A 19,050-nucleotide genomic window follows, 5' to 3' on the forward strand; every position below is an offset into this window, starting at 1 on the left:
TCACTCAGTTGCGAGCACCAATATTTGCATTTATTGCATAAATGAGATTTTTCGCCTGTGTGTCATTTCATGGATTTTAAGATAACTCAGTTGCGAACATCTATATTAGCATACATTGCCTTTATGAAGGTTTTCACTAGTGTGTCACTTCATGTCTTTTACAATGACTCAGTTGCGAGGATCTATATGTGCATTTATTTCATTTATGAAGTTTTTGACCTCTGTGATTAATTTTATGGTTTTTAAGATATCTCAGTTGCGAGTATCTTTATCTGCATACCTTGCATTTATAAGTTTTTTCACCAGTGTGTGTCATTACATGTTTTTTAAGATTAATTAGTTGCTCGCATCTATATGGGCATACCTTGCATTTATGAGGTTTTTCACCTGTGTGTTTCATTTCATGCTGTTTAAGAGTACTAAAACGCGAGCATCTATATGAGCATAACTTGCATTTATGAGGTTTTTCACCTGTGTGTGTCATTTCATGTTTTTTAAGATTACTAAATTCCGAGCATCTATATGGACATATCTTGCATTTATGAGGTTTTTCACCTGTGTGTGTCATTACATGTCTTTTAAGATTACCAAGATGCGAGCATCTATATGGACATATCTTGCATTTATAAGGTTTTTCACTTGTGTCGTTTCATGCTGTTTTAGATTACTAAGTTGCGAACATCTATATGGGGATACCTTGCACTCATGAAGTTTTTCACATGTGTGCGACATTTCATGGTTTTTAAGACTACTAAGTTGCGAGCATCTATATGTGCATACTTTGCATTTATGATGTTTTTTACCTGTGTGTGTCATTTCATGTTCTTTAAGATATCTTAGTTGCGAGCCTCTTTATGGACATATTTTGCATTTATGAGGTTTCCCACTAGTATGTGTCATTTCATGTTTTTAAGATATCTTAGTTGCGAGCATCTATATGTGCATACTTTGCATTTATGAGGTTTTTCACTTGTGTGTGTCGTTTCATGCTGTTTAAGATTACTAAGTTACGAGCATCTATATGTGCATACCTTGCATTTATGAGGTTTTTCAGCTGCGTGTGTCATTTCATGTACATTGAGATGATTTAGTTGCGAGAATATATTTTCTTGATTTTTATGAGCACTCACGTCTATGTGAATTACTTTGTGACTTTTGAGAGCACTTTCGCATTCAAAAACTGCGTTACAAAAGCTGCAAATCAAATTACGTGAGAAATGTACCACTCTTCTCAGAATAAGTCGAAGTTCCTTCGGAGTTTCTCGTTCTGAGATTTCTTTTTTAATGTTTTGTTCATCTATCGTCACCTCTGAATACTGTATCATTCTATCTTGGATTCCGTCAGGTGAGGATTGTTGACACCTTTCTATATCGTGATGATTTGTGAAAAGGCCTTTAGTAGAAACCTAGAAAAACCAAAATAATCGATGTCAATATTATTATAAATTAAATTGTATACTATTCCATTTGAGTTATGTTTTATTCTTTTGCCTTTCAGCATCTACAGACATTAAAAGTGTAGTGAGAATGAAAATGACGTTAAGAAATGGTAATAGTACCAACATTGATATTAAAAATACAATGTTACCGTAAATAGTTTTTTTTTTAAATCGACCTATATGTAACATCGTAAAGCAAATGCACAAAACAGAGAACGACACAATTGTGGTGCAACTCTTGGTAATATGTGTAAATGTATTATAGTTTTTAATGCCAAATTTTAGATTGATGTGAATGAGATAGTTTCACTTTACTGTGTTTATTTATAATATTTCTTGATAAAATAATAATTAAAGAACACCAAAATAACGTACATATTATGAGGCAGTTTTGCACTCCGTTCGATAAAAACATTATAAGTTTCGTGTAAGCACTTTGTACCCTTGTGGCACAGCCTCAAGGGTTCCGTCGCCGTGGCCGGCCCTCCCTCACCCTGCAGTGATGCTACAAAACGACCTACGTGCTGCAGATCTGACATGGCGGGAGGCACAGGAGTTGGCGATGGACCGAGGGAAGTGACGCCAACTTGTGCTTGCCCTATGCCCCAATGTTGAGACGTGACAGGGTGAAAGAAGAAGAAGACGAAGAAGAAGCTTCGTGTAGTAACTAGTAATTTCTGTGTCAGTGTGTTATTGGAGAGTGTGCACATTGTCGGAAGATGCCGAAAGGTGAAACCAATGTCACAAACAATATTCAAATTGAGAGAATTTATATTTAAATTTTATCAAGCGATTTCGATCAACAGTTTAAGCAATATATTAATATATCATACTTCTGAATTCGTAAGGGAACGCATACTAAGTGTCCGGCAGTTATCCAAAAAGCGACACTGAAGACATGAGAATGAAAGCTATACAAAGACTAAATAGTGAATTTTACAGGAGTGCCTATTAACATTAACTGATATTCAGTTTAGTTTCAACAACTTTACTAAAAAAACCAATGAAGACATTATTTGAAAATTATAATAGAATGTGATTGGGTCATCGATATTTTTAATATGAGTACTGATCACTACAACTAATTGAGTCATATTTTGGGTTCTCTTAATTATGTAATTGATATATACCTGCAGCAATACAATCAGTTATTGTGGATTTAATAAGTGTTTTATTCAAAACTCAATAATTACCCAGTATTAATCAACCTATCATATTAAAGAAGTTAAGACTTTAATTAATGGCTCTCACAATAGTGAAGCGCTTTCTAAATGAAGTGACCATAGGCAATCGGCTTATATATTTTAAATCAAAGTAGGTAGGTATTGATTACCTTAATTATTTTTTTCAATACGACTGGCTATTAATAGTACGGAGATTTAATGAAATTTTAAGCGTCAACTTCATGTTGATAAAAATCAGCGAATAGAGAAGTAAATGTGAGCGTAGTTATACACAAACAGCCAGGCCACAATTTTGAAAAATAAATGAATTATTGTGATTTCCATAATCTCACACGTTTGTTTTATATTTTTTAAGATTTTAAAGATTTTGCAAATCGCAGAATATGACATTTTCGATTTGCATAAAGCAACCAAACTGCTCTCATACAAAAATGTCCTATAAATGCGTTCTTAAATAAGCCACATTAGATCTGCAAAAAGCAGCCACATGGTAATATTATGTACTTACCTAATTATTAAAAACCTGACTGTAAGGTGTGTTTTTCTACATTCAATTAATATACATTATTTTCTCAATTACATTATATGTTTTTCATTTTATTATATATAATACATAATATAACATAATATATATATTTTTTTAAGTTAAAATTAGTGCCAGGCAGCTAAATACTAATGTATGATTTACAAGGTTTTCAGACTATTTTCAGAACTTTAAAATTTACATAATACTTGTACAACTTTTTTAAGAAAATAGATGAAAAATAACGCTTTTTCTACAAAAATAAGAGTTAGCTGCATTCAAGAATTTGCCCGTTTGAAAACCCGTTTTGCACAAAACAGCCTGGACTGCTAAAACACCAGAATTTCATAGATGTCATGCTTTTATCTCTTTATAAGTTACACAAATTCATATATATATATATATATATATTATATACTATCTATCATTCGAAATGTATAAACAGTATACAAAGGCTTTGTGGATTTAAAGAAACACGCTTTACATAAAAGTGCTTCTATCTCTGTTTGAGGTTTGTGTGGACTGGCTGGTTTGCGTATAACTACGCTCATGTTACAATATATAAAATTGAATGTACCCCATTTACTGGTGTGTAATCTGAATATGAACATCCGGGTTGAGGATCTTCATCAGAAAATGGTGGCATTTTATCTTCAGTGAATTCGCGCTTTATGTCAGTTTCAGCTTTAATACCAGTGACACCCGTCGCAGCGAACTGAAATAAACAACGTTTTATGTTGTAAATATTTACATAATATAACAAATTAAAATGTTATTATCTAGGTGGAAGTAGGCTGTTGAAATCCGACATAAATATTGCACACTTAACATTATCAGGCATACTTATTTGTTTTCATTAAATCGAATTTTATGAAAATAGGACTTGATCAATAATTATTGTCAACAACCCCATAATATAATATAACTATGTCCAATCCTAATAGAGTCATATGGGCCTCCACCAATGACATTAATAATGGACAATGCTCTCAACACAGTAGCTAGCAAGTAAATTCGCGCATAGCGACATTGGCATATGCATAGGTAGTTGTCACGAAATTTCCATTATGCGATATCACGCATCGGAAATTTATAGCAATATCACCTTTATTGTAATAGCGTTAGAACAGTGTTTCTAGTGTCAATGTTCATTTGGCCGAACCCGTCCGAACCGAACCATTCAGCAGACCGACAAAAAGCATCAGGAATTTATATCAATATCACCTTTGTTGTAATGGCGTTAGAACAGTTTATGCCATTCGGCAGACCCGACAAAAAAGTGAGTGTCATTTTTTTTCCAGATGCTTCGTCCATATTAATGGCATTGGCCTCCACATAGTGGAGGTGTGTATTATCAGATTTTATTTTTACGTGAAATGGATGTCAGCCACTTGCTCAACATATTAGGTCCATAATCTGACTAATACACAAATTGAAAAACAATATGTGTAACTACATGCTAGACACAGGATTCTAACCTGTGACCCACGACTCTATAGGACGATGTGACAATGTAAACATAAGTACGTAGTAGGTACGTATTATTGCAGAACCCATTTTGTTAATTCGAAGAAAAGACCACTGCAGGTATAAACCTTTTTGTTCCTTCCGATTTAAAAATAATATTGTCCAGCAAGAGAAGACTAGCATTTTGATGGCCTAATGTTAATATCCCGTAAGTGTCTTTTTACAAATTGCGAAGGAAGCTAAAAAAAATTAATATTGAATATTGAAATGAAAAAAAAATGAATAACCCGTAACGTAAAAGTGGTAAAGCAAAGGCACAAAACGACTAATATAATGATAAAAGCCAATAAAATGTGACATACCTATAACTAGGGAATCCAATCCCGAGCCAAAATTCTGATCCCGGGATTTCGGGATTACAATTTGACAATCCCGGGATCCCGGGACTGGTCCCGGGATTGGAATTTTTTTCCATTGTTAATATAAAATTTTTATATTTACAAATAACATTGATAGCATCGGTCAAATATAAATCTAGTATAATTTTGTATACGTTCAATCTTGGAAATACACAAGTTTAATGGAGTAAATAATTTTGTAATATAAATAATAATGTGAATTTAATACGAGATTGCTGTTTCTGATAGTAAAGACATAATGAATGGATTAGCGAGATTTAAAATAGTAAAGCAAATAATTATGGCGTACTTATGGCCTTTCCGCTTCATAAATCTAATTAGTCAGCCAAATATGAAACTGCCGTAAAATGTATGATATCATGGTGGAATTACTTTGTTAAAAGTGCGAAGCATTATTTTTTCCAATCTTTCTCATTTTTAATAATTTATGTGAAAAAATAAAATTAATCGGCTACCTACAGATGGGTATAAATCAAACTTCATTCAAACTTATTTTATTTCAAATGTAGTTATTTTTTATTAAAAGTATTTTTTCTGTTATATTTTCGATTTTATTTTATTTTTCATAGAAATTGATAAAAAAAATCAATCCCGAAATCCCGGGATTATGTTTATCAATCCCGGGATTCATAGGTATCGAAAATAGCTATAACGTATAAAAATAAACATCCAAATTTGTTATATTACTACATACTGTTTTACCTGTTAAATAATTCGAGTGACATTTTGAAGCGGAATTCAACACACGTCATGCAACATGCTTAACAGGTTAAATAAAAGGATACGGGCTATTACAGGTTTATTTCTACAACGTTCAAATACGGGAAATTACTATAATGGTTGTACCATTTTTGCTAAATTTATTACAGATATGGGAATTTCACATTCGATGAACAGTATTGTTGTTGTTTTTAGTACTTACATCAAACAGACATTTTCGTCATATAGGTCGGATACGGGGTATTGACATTAGAACATCCAATTGTTAATTTTTTGCTTAATTCCGTTTAGAAATTGACTGCGCATTTGTCGACAAAATTATGAATACCTTTGCTTAAACAAATAAAGGATCTATTTACCTCTTTTAAGGGTGAATTGCTGTCGTCCTCGATATTTTCCTGTTTGACTGACACGTCAAATCGACCCTTGCCCTTGAAGTGATTGACGTCTATCCGTTGGTATGCACGGTCACCGATTACTTCCGCTGTTTTGTCAGGCAATAATTTATCGTTTGTTTCGGTTTTTACTTCCATTTTATGCGTTATTTGATATCAGAATCTGTCAATAGCTTCACGACCACGTGCGTCGTGTTATAATAGATAATATACAATGGCATAGACAAAATGGCTTCTACCAATTCACCATAGACATCCGGAGATCGACCACAAAGCAGACTGATAATACTGACAATATTGAATTGAGCACGAACACTGCGATAATGCTATAAAGATCTATAACTGGGGACATGCTAATTTAAAATATTACTGTGATCCATTAAAAGGTTCTGGGGGCCCCTACTTTAAATTATTTTCAACTGGTCCACCAGGTAAATGTAGGTACCTACCTACCACCATTAAATTGACATGAAAATGGTTTCATTTTTGCTTAAATTTTGCCAATGTGTCTCAAAGCACAAAACTCTTGTTTACTGTAAATAAAAAAAAAAATCTTTGGCATTTTTGTAAAACGTGGTAACTTTAGGCCAAATAATGTTAATTACACATTGTTAAATATAGTCATAATTAGGTAGATTATTTATTATTGTACAAGTAATAAATAAGATATCCTGATTTAATGTGCCATTTCTAGATTCTTGTTTGATATTTATTAAACTTACCTACATAGAAATAATAGAATGCGCCACAAACACCAGCGTTTCAATTTAAACGTACCTACCTATCTATGAATGTCATGACGTATAAATAATACATCTTGATGGCACAAAAAACCAAGGCCTTCGGAAGGACACCAGCAGCCCATTGCCCATACCTAAGTAGGTACCACCTTTAAAACAGAACTCGCCGACATTTTTACCCCAAGCGCCAAGTAGAATCCACAAAGTTCGCAACTCCGCCTCACCATAAGGTTTATATCCTGATTTAATGTGCCATTTCTAGATATACACTCTAGGTAGGTACCATTTATTTGAAAAAATACAATACATATTATTATCACTCGGTATTCATTCATGCGTATTGAATGTACTTTTCCTGACCACCTTTATTAGAATACGATGTTATAGGACAAATATTTTTTTTCTGAAAATGTTTATCAACAGTAAAAAAAATATGTTAAGAAATTCTCCACAAGATGGTTTTAACAGTTTTTTTATACAAAAAATGGACTTGAGTATTATTAATTGCTTGTGGTTCATATAAGACAAGTATGACTGACAATGTTTTTTGTGCACTATTTATATTGAATCTTAACAGCATACCTCCACCATTGGCCACTGGTGTTTTGTGATTATTTCGGTTTCATGTTCGTTCTATAATTTTATTTAGGAATTAAGTATTTTAATAAAAAAAACAAACGAGTGTCTAACCATGTCTTAACACATCTATTTTTATTGTACCTATAAAATTGTGTACATATGATATAATCAAATTTGGTATACTCATTATTGTTGTCTTCTACGGACTTAAATAAATAAATAATTAAAAGTAGGTAGGTGTATATTTTTGTTTTAAAAATTAGTTTGGCAGCCCTAATCTGCGATGTATGAAAGATAATATATTACCTACCTATTATTGTTTATGTACGTCATGACAGATTTGAATACCTACGGAGCATGTTTGTGTACCTATATTAATCAATAATTATTAATCAGTGCTAATGTTAATTTTCCATTGTATCCAGTGGCGGCTCGTCCATATGCACTGCGGAACTTCAGCACACCTAAGCAAACTGAGAAAAATTCCATAAAATAATATACCTACATACATTTATGACGTATATTATTGAATAATAAACAATTATTATTGAAATAAAGCATTATTTGACCAATGTGAACTTTTTTATTATGCATAATAAATATATTTTTATGTACACATTTGGAATAAAGTAGGTAGGTACCTACATCTAGAGATGATTGTCCATTATTTTGATCTGCAAATTAAAAAGTCTAGGATTTATAATAATAAAGATACTCTGGTCTGACCACAACAACAGCACATGGAATATGTTTTCCCACAAAAAATGACTTGAATGTAAAAAGATTTTTTTTCAGAAACCGGAAAAAATATACTTTTTACAGGTAATATTTTTAAGAGAATGTCCTATTATGCAATATAATAACAAATAAAAATCATTAAAAAATTATGGTAATAGATTAATTGTACCCAACACTTATTCAGAGTTTGAAACTATACGATTTACTCAAAATTATACAGATGTGACATATAATGATATTTGCTTGTGGACTTCATTTGTTTTCTATTGATCTAAGAATATATTAATTTGCATAATATGGAACCGGTTAGTTTTTAAAACTCAATTATACCCTGCCACCATAAGAGTTTAGATAAGTATGTTGTGGGCGATCTGACAAAAATAGTGCACACTTTTTCAGTCATACTTATATTTTGTTTTCGTTGAATTGAGAATACATTATTATAATCGTGTTAGCTTTATTTTAAACCCTGTCTCACCATACCACAATCTATAAAAATATTCCTTTATCTACAAAATATCTTAAATTTTGTATGATTTAATGGCACAATTTTAGATATTTTATAGATAAACGAATATTTTTTTACTGTTTACTATGTCTTGGATTAGGCAGAGTTGAATTGAATTTGAAAACTAAAAAAAACTAGTTATCTACATATTGTAGTCATGGTCACAGAATAAAATGAACATAAATACGCTTGACTTACAAAGTTTATTGTGCACTATTTATATTGGACCTTAAAAGTCCACCTCCACCCTTCGCCACTGAAAACCACGTACCTACTGTCACGACCTCGGACATAAAATAGTTTTAGTAGGTAGGTAATCATAAAACCAAATAAAAACATGCATACATCATTATATTTACGAAACAATATTGGTTTGAATTAATTGTCAATTCTTAATAAATTTAAGATAACATTGTTCTCCTAGTTTCAATATTTATTCGAGGAGGAAATTCCAATCATAACAACACGTATAACTAAAAATATAGCAGGTACCTAACTACCTAAGGAAATATTCTGATTGGTCTCGCATGCCAAGTAAGTAAATCCGAAACCATTTGAAATTTTAGGTTTCAATATGCGCTAACGCAAATTATGCTATGTATCTACTAGTGGTCAGAAATGAATTTGACTCAATACTTCAAACCACTTACTCTGACGCTGTTGTGACACAAGATATAAGAGGTTACCATGTTTATTATTGAATTCTTAGATTAAAATCGACCAGTGACGTCCCGTGGGGGTAGACAGTGACGATACCCCGTCCTGGTGATGATGCAAGGACGTTAAATTCTCAACCAGCCCTGTCCCTAGACCAGATTGAGAGCCCCTGCTTTAGGCTAGCTCAGCACGGGGTCAGAGAGGTTAGTCAAGTAAGAGTTCTAAACGACACTTTTGAACACACCATAGCAATACTGCGATGTAATGGCTTAGAAACGCCACCTAATGTTAGGATGATGTCAGAATCTAATGGATATATTATTTATTTGATTTAAAAATTATTTCACGGTTACCACGCGAAACGTCAAAGAACAGCTGGTGTTCTGAATTCAATGTCACCGAGCTTACGAGCCGTATTGTGGCTCTCGTAATATAGATGCGCTGATCCATTTAAATTAAAAGTCTTCATAGTTATTGTTTAATTATTTAATTATTTATTCTTTAATAACATATTTTTTTTAATTAATGTTTATTAGATATCTAAACACTAGTATTTTATTTTGCAAATAAATTGAAAATAGGTATTTATTTAAGTAGGTATATAAACATATTTTAGACACTTAATACTACTTTATAAATCTATTTATATTTATTTTTATATTTCATTTTACTTATAGGTATGGCTGCGCATTTATTATATTATTAAGGCACCGACAATAGAGATTGGAAACCGCTGTCCCTTTTAATATGTGTACTCCTGACTCCGCGAAGTGAATAATTTTCCGCGACGTCATACACGGATGACGCGGATCGCTGTGACGTATTCACACGTACCACGAGAAAATAATCTTCCGATTGATTTTTCAAAAAACACGAATGTTTGCAAATCTTCGCGAAGAACTGCGTGGATTGAGGTCTTATCTCTGAACGCAGAAGCCGTTGACTGAATTTGTATGGAAAAACGCGGGTTTTTATACCCGTCAGGCGGTGATTTCCATGAAACACTGACGTCAAGGATACAAGGCTTCCTTCTCCGTTCTTAAGTTTTCACTAAATATCTTATTAATCGTCAATAATTCCGAACAAGAAATTATACAAGCTACTAGCGGTCTCGATTCCCGCTATCGTGATATATATTTTAACAGCTTAAAATTTAGGAAAATGCGGTAAAAAACCGTACATGACTTTTCAGGGCGTGTTTGCGCGCCGAAGGTGGACCAATGAGATCGTTTTCGTCTCCTTCCACGAGACCAGGAGCAAAATCCTCGGGCCAATTACGGAAAAGCGGTTTGTTGATTTGAAAATGATGAGTGTCTTACTAAGTTAGAAACAAGCGTCCCCCAGGTACCTACAGGTAAGGAAAATTTCATAATCATCGCAAAAGCCCTACTAGTACTTTTAACGTAAAGCAGGTAAACATTTTCCGATTGATATATTATCGGGATTATAATAATATGAAAAGAAACGTACGGAAATGTCAGGCTTCAAATATCCGCGCGACCTTACATCGGCTGCTAGAATGAATCGAAAGTTGTTGTTGTTGTTGTGATATATTTGGCGTGTAGGGCACCGGGGCAAGCCCCATATCCCTTTCATCTGTATGATGGCGTGTGATGGAAGTCTCCTCCCTTGCGGGTTTTTCTGTATTGTCTGCATCTTGGCTTGTTGGTTAGGATTAAAATTGTGTTTCTTTTTCTTCTTTCTTCACTCTTGTCGGCGCTCGTTCGTTTCTATCTATACTTTGGTGTGGATCTAGGTCCTTTTGCTGGTTAGTCTTTTCATGAGTTCGTTGGCGATATCGATGGCGTTCTTGAGCGCCATCAGCCCTTTATTGATTGGTCTGGCTCCGTGGTTCTGTTGGTTGTGTTCATCCAAGCTGGTTAGAATGTGTTTTGCGGTTCTTCGCGTTGTCTGGGCTGTTGTTGAAATTGCTTGTCGGCGTTTGTAAACGCATATCTGGCGTGTTTGGGGTGCCTTGGGCAACCTCTGTAGTTGGCCGGGTGAGGGCCACCACAGTTGGCGCATTTGGCGGGATCGGTCGTATTCTTCTTCTTGCAATCCGAGGTGAGGTGTTCGCCAGCACATCGGACGCACATCGGAGTAGCGTGGCAGCAGGAGGCGGAGTGGGCAAAGCCCTGGCAGCGATGACACTGTCCATCCGCCGTTCTTCTGCGTAGCGGCTCCACTTGGATGGATAATCCGAAGATGGAGGTGAGCTTGTAGATATTCTTGGCCTCGCCGCTCTTCTCGACGTCGAGGAGAATCAGCGGGATCTGTGTCTTCTGGCTCCCTTGGGTCATCCTGAAGGCGTTCTTGATCGGGTATCCCAGTGAAATGAGTTCACTGCGAATTTCTTCAGCAGTCGTCTCTTCAGGGATACCTCTGATCACTATCTTTAATGGTTTTTACTCTTGGAGGTTATATGAATGGTATTCAGTCTTGTCTGTGTCCATAATCCGAACTGCCAGCCTGTAAGAGTCTGGGTCTGGCAGGGTGAGTAATATTCCTGTTTTGATATTTTTCGCGTCAGAAATAGTGACACCAGCGTCTTTCAGCTTGGCCATTGTATTCCTGAATACTTTTTTATCATGCAGAATAATCGGTGGGGTTTTGGGCGGTCTGTCTGCTTTTTTGTCCTTCGTTGGTACTGTCGTTTTGGGGGTTGGCATGTCTGGCTTTTTCGGTGTCTGTGTAGCTGGTTTTTTGGCAATTTTGAGATCGGGGCTTTTTGTGGCTGGGCGTTTGCTTGCTCTTTTGATCTTTTTTCTTGAATCGAAAGTAAAACTCGCATCGCCTTTTATAGTCAACACTTTCCGCCCGGTTTTCCTCGTTTAGGGGGAAAACACGACTTTGATCTATACACATGAATACGTGTATTAATTAAGGCGATAAGTACCACAAACATAAAAACTGACATTTTTATAGAAAAATGTTCTACATACCAACGCCAATAACTTCAACTATAGTCTAAGTGCCTCAAGCAAGTAAAAAAAATACAGCAAAATAATTAAACCTGTCGAGGTTGTAAGTCCGTTGGCGTGTTTTATTTATAACGGTGTAAGTAGCACTGCAGTGGTCAACGGCATTCAATATAAAATAACTGACGATGGTGTGTTGACACTTGCGAGTTCTTAAAACATAACATTATAGAAGCTACCGTGATTGATTTACAAAACTACATTTTTCAAAAGATCTGCTTCATGAAATTTTACTGCAATGACTCGGTAATTTGTACTACAGGCAATACTACTTTTTAGTACTTAGAGCCTTATCTAATACACGTATTCACATTATGTTTATAAGGCAGAGATCTAAACGATATTTGCACGAAAAGTGTGGGTTTACGGGGTCTAAAGATTACCTACCTGTTTTAGTGCATTTTTTACAGATTGAAAATAATCTGTAAGGCTTAGCTGACGGATCCAAGATATAATTTTTACTTCTAAATTAACAAAATAATAGTCCCTCCAAACTTACATTATTGAATTTCCAACTTTCGTATATTTATCCTATTCATTAACCACATAAGTACGTACTTTATCACGAGCAAAAATTCTAATTTATCATTTACTTTAGGTCTACGCAGCCAATTCTCACAATATCTAATCATTTGATTTTCATTCCAACATTATCTGGTATCATATTTTAATTTTTTTATTCAAAGTATTTTCATAAGTTAATTATTCTACTCCGAGGAGTGCCTCGCTCACTGACATCGATTTATTTATTAAAGTGGCTTCTCCTTTTATGTCATAGCGCTTTGAACTCATACATTTTTCTCGAGCTGATTCAACATATTACGTACGCAAAAATGATTTTATATAATGCAAAGAAGATTACAGTTATAAATTAGCTTTAGTTTACAGCATTTAGCTAATGATATCGCATCTCAAGTTGTTCACATAAAATTGTTTATTTTTAATCTTAAATTCTAGACTTTTATAGTACTTACATTTTTTTTATAAAGACCGATTTATAAGACTGCACACATACTAGCTGATGGCACACATTTTGTGGCCGTGTCAACAGACTGAGCGTCGCTTGGGGGCAGCAGATACTCAAAGGGCGACAAATCGAGGAGAAGCATTAGGTATATATAGGAATAAGTACCAAAACTTAGTATGTAATGACGGTTCCGCTTAAAAAATTGAGCTCACTTGTTGGAAACAAAATATATTTATTAACATAAAAGGTTTTACAAGACTGCCTTTTTTTGTGGGGTTCGCGATTTCTTGCTTATTTCTGTTGTCATTGCGCGAGTGGAGAACTACAAGGTTCCAAGTATTTGTCCTTGGAGAAACAAAAGTAATAATGAGGCAGCTTAGAATACTACTTCATTGTTGGGTTTGTTTTTTCAAGGACAAACACTTAGAACCTTGTAGTATCCAAATTATTTGGACGTCACGTCCTTGATGACCAGCAATGACACGTGTACATTTTCTTATTATATTTTACTATTTAACTTTTTTTTTAATCCTGCCCATTTCATTATTGCACCTGTATAAATCATCTCAATAAATAAATCAACGACATTGGATGAATCTCTGAGGGACTGCAAAAGGGTATTTCATTGAACGTCATTGCTCTTTGGTTGGCGTATTTTGTGGGACCATATCTCATCAAATATACATAGATATAAGTTTTTGTTTGTCCCCGGTTGACCTAATCACCAATACACTCATACCTAAATGGCTTGCAAGCTTTTAACGGCTTCCAATCCTCGATTTTAAATTAATACAATTTTTCTCGTAAATATCACTGCCACCTGTGTTTCATTTATGTAACATAATAACCATAATATACAAAAATGGTAATAAGTATAATAGGAAAGGGGCAGACTTGAGGATTAGTAAACAGCTTTGTGTTTTCAAATCCCTACAGGTTCAACCAGTGGTTGTTATACTGGCATCTGTGGTCCAGTATCCCCAAACGATGCCCTGTATTGGGCTATCATAAAGGATTAAATTACTGTATAATCTTTATAATACTAAGAATTTCTTCTTTTAGTTACTATTCGACTTGTCACTATTCCAATGTAATTTATATTATACCTGTGTTATTAATTACCTTTTGTCTGTTGTCATGTTAATTACACATGACACACTTTATTCATATGGCAACAAAACGCAAAAGATCGACCTCAGTGCGCATGCGCATTACGAGTTTCAACGCAGTTCGTCCTATCCATTTCCGGCGCTAAAGACGCAAGGCGGCTTTTTAACATCAAGGGGAAGCGAAATTCGGTCTCACAGTTCCGATCGTTCGAGCAAAGAAGACCTTCTGAAGAGCATATTATTTGTTTTGTGGTATTTATAAATATTTTCATTACGTTACGGTCTACCGAACTAGCATTCGATTTGTATTCTAAATTGTCTGAATATTATATTACGTTAGGCGCCCGTAATTGATTTGATTAATTTACACCTTTATACACTTTCGCCCGCTAGTAAATTTATTTATTAATTATACATCTGTTAAAGTTCTTTACACGCGTTTTATTTAAATTACCTTTTATCACTATGCATTTCATAGAGTGGCGCTCAAAACCGAGATATCTATCATTGCATTTCCATGTATTTTATATTATAGGAACATACACGAATGAGTGAAGTAGCCGGACAGGTAACTGAGGTTTTAGAGGTATTGTCAAACCACCCACGATCCTGCATTTCCCCATGTCTCATCATCTGCCGCGTTCCTATCCCATCCGACTCCAATTCACTCCTCTTTTCCCTACGTTACAATCTGATAAATTGTCACAATTCCCACCTTTCCTTCTCCTCATCCTCTTTCCTAACATGACACTGTATAATTCCATGATTAAATTTCTTTTGTTATTAATTAACTTTTTATGCCTGTATAATTCTAATTAAATTTATTTTTAATAATAAACAACATAACCCTATATTTCTATCGCCTATTACAATAAACTTGTTCTTTTTGAAAAGACCGAGTGTTAACAATCACTCATAGTTTTGAAAGTTGTCAGCTGGTGATTTTTAATGTATCTAAAACCGTGGACTCGCAATATTGACCATTAAAGTAGAGATGGCATTTCAATTAGATTTATTAGTATACATTTTGTAAGTAAAGTATACAAGAACATTCTCAGATAGGTAGGTATTGAAGTTATGAAACGATGATAAAAAATACTCTATAAAAATGGGGCGGTATTTTGTCAAGGAATGTCACTGAAATCGACACTTTTGTTGGAATCTGAACAATATTAACAACTGCTGTAACATGAGCACCGCGATGTCCGAGTGGTAATGTATCCGCTTGGTAAGTCGAGGGTCTCGGGTTCAAATCCAGGGTCTAGAAAAATTCACATGTATTTTTTCATGTCTGTTTAAATCCAGAGCATGGACCAAATAGGTAGAGCAAATAGTTAACATCCATTTCTCGTAAAAAATAATCGTGGAGCGGGCAGGATCCACAATGGATTGTGGAGCCAATTATAATTATAATATAATATTGTAACTATTTAATAATAAAGTGTTATATGATTATGTTTTTTACAGTGGATTATATTAAAGGAATAATATTATAAAGTAAAACCTATTTTATTATCTAAACCCCATAACATAACAGGGCTGCCAATTACAGTTTCAAAACAAAAATATATTTTTATTTTTCAAAATTGAAGATTGGTACATAATTAAAGTTTAATTTAATTTAAATAAATAATTTATTTTGCCAGCATCTATATGAGCAAACCTTGCATTTATGAGGTTTTACACCTGTGTGTCATTTCATGTTTATGAAGATCACTAAGTGTCGAGCATCTATAAGGCCATACCTTGCATTTATGATGTCTTTCACCTGTATGTGTCATTTCATGGCTTTTAAAATTAATAAGCTGCGAGCATCGATATGTGCATACCTTGCATTTATGAGGTATTTCACCTGTGTGTGTTATTTCATGGTTTTTAGGATTACGAAGTTGTGAGCATCTATAAGGGCATACCTTGCATTTATGAGGTTTTTCACCTGTGTGTGTCACTTCATGTTTTTTTAGACTACTTAGTAACAAGCATCTATATGGGCATACCTTGCATTTATGAAGTTTATCACCTGTGTGTGTCATTTTATGTCTTTAAAGATCACTCAGTTGCGAGCATCAATATTTGCATTTATTGCATAAATGAGATTTTTCGCCTGTGTGTCATTTCATGGATTTTAAGATAACTCAGTTGCGAACATCTATATTAGCATACATTGCCTTTATGAAGGTTTTCACTAGTGTGTCACTTCATGTCTTTTACAATGACTCAGTTGCGAGGATCTATATGTGCATTTATTTCATTTATGAAGTTTTTGACCTCTGTGATTAATTTTATGGTTTTTAAGATATCTCAGTTGCGAGTATCTTTATCTGCATACCTTGCATTTATAAGGTTTTTCACCAGTGTGTGTCATTACATGTTTTTTAAGATTAATTAGTTGCTGGAATCTATATGGGCATACCTTGCATTTATGAGGTTTATCACCTGTGTGTGTCATTTTATGTCTTTTAAGAACACTCAGTTGCGAGCATCTATATTTGCATTTATTGCATTAATGAGGTTTTTCACCTGTGTGTGTCATTTCATGGATTTTAAGATGACTCAGTTGCGAACATCTATATTAGCATACATTGCATTAATGAGCGTTTTCGCCTGTGAGTCACTTCATGTCGTTTAAAATAACTCAGTTGCGAGCATCTATATGTGTATTTATTGCATTTAAGAAGTTTTTCACCTCTATGTTTCATTTCATGGTTTTTAAGATATCTCAGTTGCGAGCATCTATATGTGCATACCTTGCATTTATAAGGTTTTTCACCAGTGTGTATCATTACATGTATATTTAGATTAATTAGTTGCGAGAATCTATATGGGCATACCTTGCATTTATGAGGTTTATCACCTGTGTGTGTCATTTCAGGTTTTTTAAGACTACCAAGTTGCGAGCATTTATATGTGCATACCTTGCATTTATGAGGTTTTTCACCCGTGTATGTCATTTCATGGGTTTTAAGGCTACGGAAATGCGTTTGCACCTGTGTGTGTAATTTCATGTCTTTTAAGATGACTATTTTGCGAGCATCTATATGTGCATACCTTGCATTTATGAGGTTTTTCACCTGTGTGTGTCATTTCGTGGTTTTTAAGAGTACTAAGTTGCGAGCACCTATATTGGCATACTTTGCATTTATATGGTTTTTCACCTGTGTGTGTCATTTTATGTTTTTTAAGACTACTAAGTAGCGAGCATCTATATGGGCATACATTGCATTTATGAGGTTTTTCACCTGTGTGTGTCATTTCATGCTGTTTAAGAGTACTAAGTTGCGAGCATATATATGGGCATACCTTGCATTTATGAGGTTTTTTACCTGTGTGTGTCATTTCATGGTTTTTAAGACTATTTAGTCGCAAGCACCTATATGTGCATACTTTACATTTATGAGGTTTTTCACCTGTGTGTGTCATTTCATGGTTTTTAAGATATCTCAGTTGCGAGCATCTATATGTGCATACTTTGCATTTATGCGGTTTTTCGCCTGTGTGTGTCATTTCATGTCTTTTAAGATCACTCAGTTGCGAGCATCTATATTTGCATACCTTGCATTTATAAGGTTTTTCACCAGTGTGTGTCATTACATGTTTTTTTAGATTAATTAGTTGCGAGAATCTATATGGGCATACATTGCATTTATGAGGTTTATCACCTGTGTGTGTCATTTCATGTTTTTTAAGACTACCAAGTTGCGAGCATTTATATGTGCATTCCTTGCATTTATGAAGTTTTTCACCCGTGTGTGTCATTTCATGGGTTTTTAGGCTACGAAAATCCGAGCATCTATATGGGCATACCTTGCATTTATGAGGTTTTTCACCTGTATGTGTCATGAAATGTTTTTGAAGACTACTAAGACTCGAGCATCTATAAGGGCATAACTTGCATATATGAGGTTTTTCACCTGTATGTGTCATTTCATGGCTTTTAAGATTAATAAGCTGCGAGCATCGATATGTGCATACCTTGCATTTATGAGGTCTTTCACCTGTGTGTGTCATTTCATGGTTTTTAAGATTACGAAGTTGTGAGCATCTATATGGGCATATTTTGCATTTATGCGGTTTTTCGCCTGTGTGTGTCATTTCATGTCTTTTAAGAGCACTCAGTTGCGAGCATCTATATTTGCATTTATTGCATTTATGAGGTTTTTCACCTGTGTGTGTCATTTCATGTTTTTTAAGATTACTAAGTCGCGAGCATTTATATGAGCATACCTTGCATTTATGAGGTTTTTCACCTGTGTGTGTCATTTCATGGTTTTTAAGATGACCTAGTTGCGAGCATCTATATGAGCATACCTTGCATTTATGAGGTTTTTCACTAGGGTGTGTCATTTTATGTGCTTTGAGATGATTTAGTTGCGAAAATATATTTTCTTGATATTGATCAGCATTCACGTTCGTGTGATTTATTTTGTGGCGTTTAAGAGCCCTTCCGCATCCAAAAACTTCATTACAAAAGCTGCAAATGAAATTACGTGAGAAATGTACTACTCTTCTCAGAATAAGTTGAAGTTCCTTCGGAGTCTCCCGTTCTGAGATTTCTCTTTTAAGGTTTTGTTCATCTACCGTCACCTCTGAATATAGTATCATTCTATCTTGGATTCTATCAGGCGAG

The 19,050-nt window shown here is 34.4% G+C and overlaps 1 protein-coding gene across 1 annotated transcript; it reads right to left on the reverse strand.

Moving 5' to 3' along the window:
• Positions 1 to 936: 936 nt before the first annotated feature.
• Positions 937 to 6,314, reverse strand: LOC147077172 (uncharacterized). The gene is made up of 3 exons (XM_085940605.1): positions 6,112 to 6,314; positions 3,724 to 3,861; positions 937 to 1,406 (listed from the first exon to the last, which is right to left on the reverse strand). The coding sequence occupies exons 1-3, from the start codon at positions 6,283 to 6,285 to the stop codon at positions 1,008 to 1,010; spliced, it is 711 nt and encodes a 236-aa protein (XP_085796731.1). The 5' UTR covers positions 6,286 to 6,314; the 3' UTR covers positions 937 to 1,007.
• Between the last annotated feature and the right edge of the window lie 12,736 nt (positions 6,315 to 19,050).

Source organism: Rhyacophila brunnea, unplaced genomic scaffold, assembly GCF_057557595.1.
Source record: "Rhyacophila brunnea isolate RB1 unplaced genomic scaffold, BYU_Rbru_1.0 scaffold_13, whole genome shotgun sequence".
Classification (NCBI taxonomy): Eukaryota; Metazoa; Arthropoda; class Insecta; order Trichoptera; family Rhyacophilidae; genus Rhyacophila; species Rhyacophila brunnea.

Coding starts and splice junctions, on each gene's coding strand:
- LOC147077172 (XM_085940605.1), bottom strand. CDS start 6,285: ATGGAAGTAAAAACCGAAACAAACGATAAATTATTGCCTGACAAAACA. Junction 3,862..6,111: donor GCAATTCACCCTTAAAAGAG/GTAAATAGATCC, acceptor TGTTTATTTCAG/TTCGCTGCGACGGGTGTCAC. Junction 1,407..3,723: donor ATTACACACCAGTAAATGGG/GTACATTCAATT, acceptor TGGTTTTTCTAG/GTTTCTACTAAAGGCCTTTT.